This window comes from Sinocyclocheilus rhinocerous, unplaced genomic scaffold, assembly GCF_001515625.1.
Source record: "Sinocyclocheilus rhinocerous isolate Xijiao unplaced genomic scaffold, SAMN03320098_v1.1 scaffold1042, whole genome shotgun sequence".
Lineage (NCBI taxonomy): Eukaryota > Metazoa > Chordata > Actinopteri > Cypriniformes > Cyprinidae > Sinocyclocheilus > Sinocyclocheilus rhinocerous.
The window spans coordinates 556,399-563,125 of record NW_015640510.1 but is presented as its reverse complement, the minus strand read 5'-3'; the positions used below and the strand labels follow the sequence as shown (position 1 = coordinate 563,125).

The window sequence follows — 6,727 nt, the reverse complement described above, 5'->3', positions numbered from 1 at the left end:
TCCAGTTTTTCCTTCGACATGGTTTCTAGTGGAAGTTGTAGGTCTGGGTTGCAGAGAGTGGCAGATAAGAGAGTGGCTGTGTCCTTGGTGCGACTCAACTAAGCACTAATGGCCTAATCCTTGAGCGCTGGCTTGTCTTGCGTGTCATAGGACACGCCCTCACACTTCTAGTAATCCCCTTAGAGGAGCTATCCTTAGCCACATCTCCTGTAGTCTTGGTGGCCTAGATGCTCAAGACTCACCTCCAGAGATTAGTGTGTCTTACAGCCTTGTATGGCCTCAAGTAAGCCAGCTTAATACCGTACCGGGAATTGAATGGACCTGGGGAAAACAGGCTATCAGGAAAAGGAGTGACCAAATTTAGCTCTGCTTCCTCACACTGCCACAAATAAGTTTTAAAGACCAAACCGAATTGAACCCAACTTGACATAAGGTATTCTGTGTGGTTATTTGCTAACCCAACTCAAAAGAGTCCATCCCCAATCTCTGTGATGTTTTGCCTTCTCATTTAATTTATTTCCATTTCATTTGCCTGGAACATTTTACACTGCATTCAAGCCATACCGTACATCTTTTTGGGAATCAAGCCCACAACCTTATCGCTACTACAATTGTGCTCTACTGCAGGAACATGCAATGCCGGTTCAGGAGGTCCACTCTTGCACAGTTTAGCTACATTTCTAATCAAACACACCTGAAAAAAGTCTTCAAGATTGCTTAAAAATTCCAGGCAGGTGTGTTTGATTAGGGATGGAACCAAACTCTGCAGAACAGCAGTCCTCCAGGACTGAAGTTTCCCAACCCTGCTCTACTGTTTGACCTATAGCAGGGGTGTCCAATCCCACTCCTTAAGGATCACCTTCCAGGAGAACTTGGCCCCTGCCCCAATTAAACACAGCTGAAACACCTAATCAGTTCACTAAGTTCACTAGAAGTTTCCACAATGGTGTGCTGGAGCTAAACTCTGCAAGAAAGTGCCCTTGGATTGGACAGATTGGACACCTATAGGACATCTAGAACAGTGGTTTTTAAACTATTTCCTGGGGACCCACAGCTCTGCACATTTTGCATGTCTCCCTAATTTACACACCTGATTCAGATCATCAGCTCATTAGGAAAGAGCTCCATGAACTCAAATGTGACCCTGGACCACAAAACCAGTCATAAGGGTCAATTTTTCGAAACTGATATTTATACATCATCTGAAAGCTGAACAAATAAGCTTTCCATTGATGTATGGTTTGTTAGGACAGGACAATATTTGGGCAAGATACAACTATTTTGAAAATCTGGAATCTGAGGCTGCAAAAAAATCTAAATACTGAGAAAATCGCTTTTGAATTTGTCCAAATTAAGTTCTTAGCAATGCATATTACTAATCAAAAATTAAGTTTTAATATATTTACAGTAGGAAATTTACAAAATATCTTCATGGAACTTGTCTTTACTTAATATCCTAATGATTTTTGGCATAAAAGAAAAATCAATAATTTTGACCCATACAATGTATTGTTGGCTATTGCTACAAATATACCTCAGCGACTTAAGACCGGTTTTGTGCTCCAGGGTCACAAATGAGTGTGTTAGATAAGGGAGACATGCACAATGTGCAGAGCAGTGGGTCCCGAGGAACAGGATTGAAAACCACTGCTCTAGAAACCTATAAGAACATATATTGCAGTGGTGGCCAACATCGGTCCTGGAGAGCCACAGTCCTGCAGAGTTCAGCTCCAAACCTAATCAAACACACCTGAACAAGCTAATCAAGGTCTAATGCTGTGTTCCATTTGAACTTGGAAGCTGGAAATTCCGAGTTCCCAGTAGAAACTTTGAAAGCTGTTTACACTAGTGTGTTTTCGTTTTAAAACGCATAACTTTTTCTACGGTTACGCCTGTCATTTACACTACTCCGGCATTTTCAACCCTCGAAAACTGAGACTTTTGAAAATGCTGCAGACCCCGGTTTAGTTTGAAAACTCAGGGGTTGCATTTCAGTGTAAACGGAGCAAAACGGAGACTTTTGAAAACGATGGCGTGGCTGCCCACATTCGCTCTGCCTAGCCTTGGTGACCGTGTAAACAATAACATCATGCTCATTGTTGTACCCATAGATATGTATAGGTAGATGCCCCATTCGACCGCTCTAAGCATGTAGATGCGTCCACCATCTAAATAATAGGGCATCTACCTATATATCTATGGTTGTACCTGCATGAATGGTTATGTGACATGCGTTTTCTGTTGTGAAGTGTAGACCAAGATCGTTTCTGAAACACAGTGAAAACCCCTTTTAAAACGCGGTTTTAAAACGAAAACGCAGTGTAAACAGGGCCAAAGTTGAACGCACTCCCAAGTTGGAGTTCCGACTCGGAATCTCTGAGAAATCGCTCAAACTTCAGAATCCAATAAGGCTGTTCAGTGAATCAAAAGAAGAGAAACATTGTTACCATATTGTTTATTAGCTCTCATGTTTGTCTGTGTCTCAAACTCAATAAGTGGTGCACACAGCACTATCCAACCTCTATTTGTGGACATGATACTTTGGCGTTATCTGTGCAAAATTCCACTTTTTATGTGTTTTTAATCGACTGGTATTGCTAACAATGGAAGCGTCCATCTTGGTTTTCTGACTTCTCTAGTGTGATGTCATTCCCAGCTCCGACATCCAACTTCCGAGGTAAATGGAACGCAGCAAAAGGGCTACTAGAATGTGACAGGCAGGTTAGTTTTTATGAAGGTTGGAGCAAAACTATGCAGGACTGTGGCTCTCCAGGAACGATGTTGGCCACCCCTGATATATGACTTAGGTCAGGGCTCTTCAACTCCAACCCAGTTAAGCTTAGCTCTAACACGTACTGGAACAAGCTAATATGGAGCTGTGTTTGACTTCATTTGACACTGCGCAGACCGACTGGCATCTGCTTTGAAGCAGTGTATGCCGGTTAGAAATTTTAAATGTTAAAATTTATTTCATTCATCTCCCTCTCGCTGGTGGAACTTTGTATTGTGTGACGTAGTCCAGTGAAGGTGTGTTTAGGGCGGGTTTTACAGGAGTGCCATGAGGCTACTGGCCCGACAGTGGAAACGCGGCATGATTTCGGCCTCTTTGATCGAGGTCCGAGGCCATTAGCCCCACCCGGCTCGCTGTAAGCACCGGCTCGCACATGATGGCAGAAGACTGTACATGCGCGAGATGGACGTATGCGCATCTTGTCATGGCATTAGAGTTTACATATAGTCCTGTTGTGTCTAATATGAATAGACCCAAGCTATTCACAGATATTGCCAGATAATCACTTTACCTCTACCATACTTTTAACAGACTTGGATCATTTGTGATTCTGGCTGTCATCCTTTCTTGCATTGTCTTAAGCCTTCACTTTGCCAATTATAAGCCAATTATTTGCCAATTACAGTAGCCTAGATAGCCCACAGTCATTATGCTACACCATATCGCCCTCTAGTTGGCAAATCCCACAGATTGGTTAAATCCAACCACAGCCAAAGTGTTGAGAACTACTTGGAAATTACAGACAGGTGGGTCAACTGGGATTGGTACTAAAGTCTGCAAGACACTGACCCTCCAGGCCCGGAGTTGAAGAGCCCTGTGGTCCTTCATTCAATGCAAATCTTAAATTTTTTTTTTTTAACGTGCCAAGTTCTAGAGCTTTAAAAACTGCTTGAGCAATAGTATTAGTGACGTGCCAGTGCCTGTTGTGATTTTGTGGAAATCTGTTGATTTCACCTGTGACATAAGATCATTGCAGACTTCAGGTGAGACGCTGAGGTGGAATGTGAAGGCTCAGCTTGATGCTAATCACCAAGGTACAATCACAAAAGAGAACCATGGCCATCCCTGCATGCCGTGCCAAGCTGGCCCCATGGAAACTGCTACTACCTCTAGAGATTCAGGCAACATGCCAATTCCAAAGGGTCAGGGACTTGGAAGAGGGGCGACAGTCCTGCAATACTGTGGAATTTCTGAAATGTTCCCACCATTTTCCAGGCCTTTAACATTAGCAAGACGGAACAATAGGTCAAGACAATGAACCCCAAAGTAATGTGACTTGACTGTTCCCTAATGTCCTCGGTGTTGGCCAGTCCACCTGAAGGTTAACTTATTTGCCATTCTTAATTTCTGGTTTTGTTACACAGACCTGGCAACACTGATCATAAAACAGTTTGGACCCCATTTACATGATAAGAGCAACTTCTTGTGATCAGATCAATGAGATGATTGTGAATACCAGGTGTACTCAAGGGTGAAAAAAAAACAAAACAAGAAATTTAAACTGAAAATGATTTGATGGAGACTGACATTTGCTCAAATGAGCAACCCCTTTATTTGTGAATCCTTCAATTTAGTTACAAAACATTAGCATTTTCTTGAAATGACAAAAGGCATGGATACTATGAAAGTAAAAGTCATTCAATCAACCATTGTGCTGGTAAAAAAAAAAAAAAAAAAAAGAGAAACAAAACAACAACAAAATTAACTAACAAACAAACTATTCTTAGTCTCCTGACATCTTGTCCAAACACATAAGCAATTAAAGAGAAGGTTTATACATTCCAAAATGACGCTCTCACAATTTTCAGGAGAGCAAAACAGTAGCTTGGATCAGCACTTGATTTAATGCTAGAGTAGCCCAGAACATCGTCTCAAATATGGTCAAATGGTTGGTGTTAAAAATGAAAACTCGAAGCATCACAGGCACTCTCAGAAGACCAACAAAAGTGATCAGTACCTACCTCTGTGCGTGCAGCCATATCATTCAAAGAGCTTTGGGTTAATGCTCACTATATTGGAGCTGGAATTAATGTAATGCCTTGAAAGTGAATCCAAGATCTGGTGGAAAAAGCAAGCTCTGGTCCCATTCCATACACCAGAGTTCATCAAACTTTGAATGAAGTGATAAAGCCAATCACTTTCATCCATTCTTACATGTAAGATGGTCTGTGTTTTCTCCAAACAAACAAATGTTCGGAATATCGCCCGAAGATGTTGCCAAAGCCAATATCAGGATCAGATGAGTCACTGGAGAGGCACTGTAATTAATAGAGTCACTCAATGGCAAAAACAGCCAATCCAGTCATGTGTCCAGAGGAAGAGGAAAGGTGTGCTAGTCTACAGGGTTCACGTTCCCTGCAAGAGGATTCTGGGAATTAGCTGTAAAGTGGAGTGCGTGATGAGTGACCTCTCCTCCGTGCTAAATGTAGAACTGATGAACAGCCAGCTGATCCATGAACGGCCGCACAAGGTTATCGGTGGCAAAGTAAAAGACCAGGCCGAAGGCTATGGAGATGGGGAGAGCTGGAAGGGCCTTTTTGAAGATGGCCAGAAGGAGCAGAGTTAGACATAAACCCTAAGGAGAAAGAAATATCAGACTATTGTGAATGCTGACAAAACACGTACCAAGAGTGAACAGGTCATTTTGTATCGAGATGAATTGTTTGGAGATGACACTTGCTTAGATAGACATCTAACTGGGAACGATTCATCTGTGCACGTTACTGCAAAAAGTTTGTGCTCATAATCTTTCATCAAAATATAATAAGCAGCTCCACTTCTGAAATTACTTTAGTTTTTCATATGACGTCACCACTTCACACAATCCAATCCATTCTGATGAATGAGAGCAAGTCGTTTCGCTCACTGAACATCCTGTTTCACATTTAAATGGGTTCATGGTGGCTTTAAGCCAGACACTATATGTGAAATGTGTAAAAATGTTAACTAATCCATATGACCATACCTTCCCCAGTAAATACATTACAGTCCAATCAGACAACATTTCTGTAATGTTATGTTTAAATATCCAAATGAGACATCATCTAACTAAATATGCACTAACTTGAATACAGTACATTTCCAGAACTGAAACCTGGACATTGGATGAAGCCAGGTTTTGTTTTCGGTTTCATTTTGTTGACATATTAGAGGTTTTTACAGAGGGGACTTTGAAAGGATTTTTTAATCACTCCATAAATCTTTAAAAAATACTGCCAACAACAAGGAAATGTTTTTTTCTGAATATTTTATGAATAAATGGTTTCAGAAAAAAACTTTTCTTTTATATATTTGTATCTGAATTGAAAACTACAGATGCAAATAGGTAAAGTGTAATAAACACTTAAATGTGTATTTTGGATGTGTTCTTTCCATTAGACTGAAAAAAGTGCGTGAGAAAACAATGGATTTGCCTGTAGTGTCTTGCCTCAAGTATCCTAACACTTTTTGGGGCCTTTATACATGTATGGAGAACAATACCTGAATTATGCCTGATTTAGCGAGTTGTATTTATTTCTTTGGGGTACTTACGATGAGAATGGCCACAAAGCAGGCTATCGTCGTGTTCCAGTCACCGCTGGCTGTAGCTGATGCTTTACCCACCAGCATGCTGTAAAAGATGAAATCTCCCAAACCCAGCTTCACACCCCCTGAAACACGCACACAAACATCAGCACGTGCACGAAATCCTGCTCAATGGGGCTACAACAGGAAGTGAGGCTTTTGTTTGCAACCATTAAACAGCAACCATATTTTATAGCCGATATGTGACCCTGGACCACAAAACCAGTCATACGGGTCAATTTTTTGAAAATGAGATTTATACATCATCTGAAAGCTGAATAAATGAGCTTTCCATTGATGTATGGTTTGTTCGGATAGGAATCTGAGGGTGCAAGAAAAAATCTAAATATTGAGAAAATCGCCTTTAAAGTT

General features: G+C 41.1%; 2 protein-coding genes across 2 annotated transcripts in view; both read right to left on the bottom strand.

Moving 5' to 3' along the window:
• LOC107753368 (golgin subfamily A member 3-like) overlaps positions 1–639 on the bottom strand; it is a 2,611-nt gene extending 1,972 nt beyond the window's left edge. Inside the window, exon 1 of the mRNA XM_016569508.1 lies at positions 12–639. Coding sequence (XP_016424994.1) covers positions 12–20 — 9 coding nt within the window. The 5' untranslated portion in view covers positions 21–639. The remainder of the gene's footprint in view (positions 1–11) is intronic.
• A 3,685-nt stretch (positions 640–4,324) lies between these two features.
• psen1 (presenilin 1) overlaps positions 4,325–6,727 on the bottom strand; it is a 16,967-nt gene continuing 14,564 nt past the window's right edge. Inside the window, exon 11 of the mRNA XM_016569494.1 lies at positions 4,325–5,366. Within this exon, the coding sequence (XP_016424980.1) occupies positions 5,211–5,366 (156 nt within the window). The 3' untranslated portion in view covers positions 4,325–5,210. The remainder of the gene's footprint in view (positions 5,367–6,727) is intronic.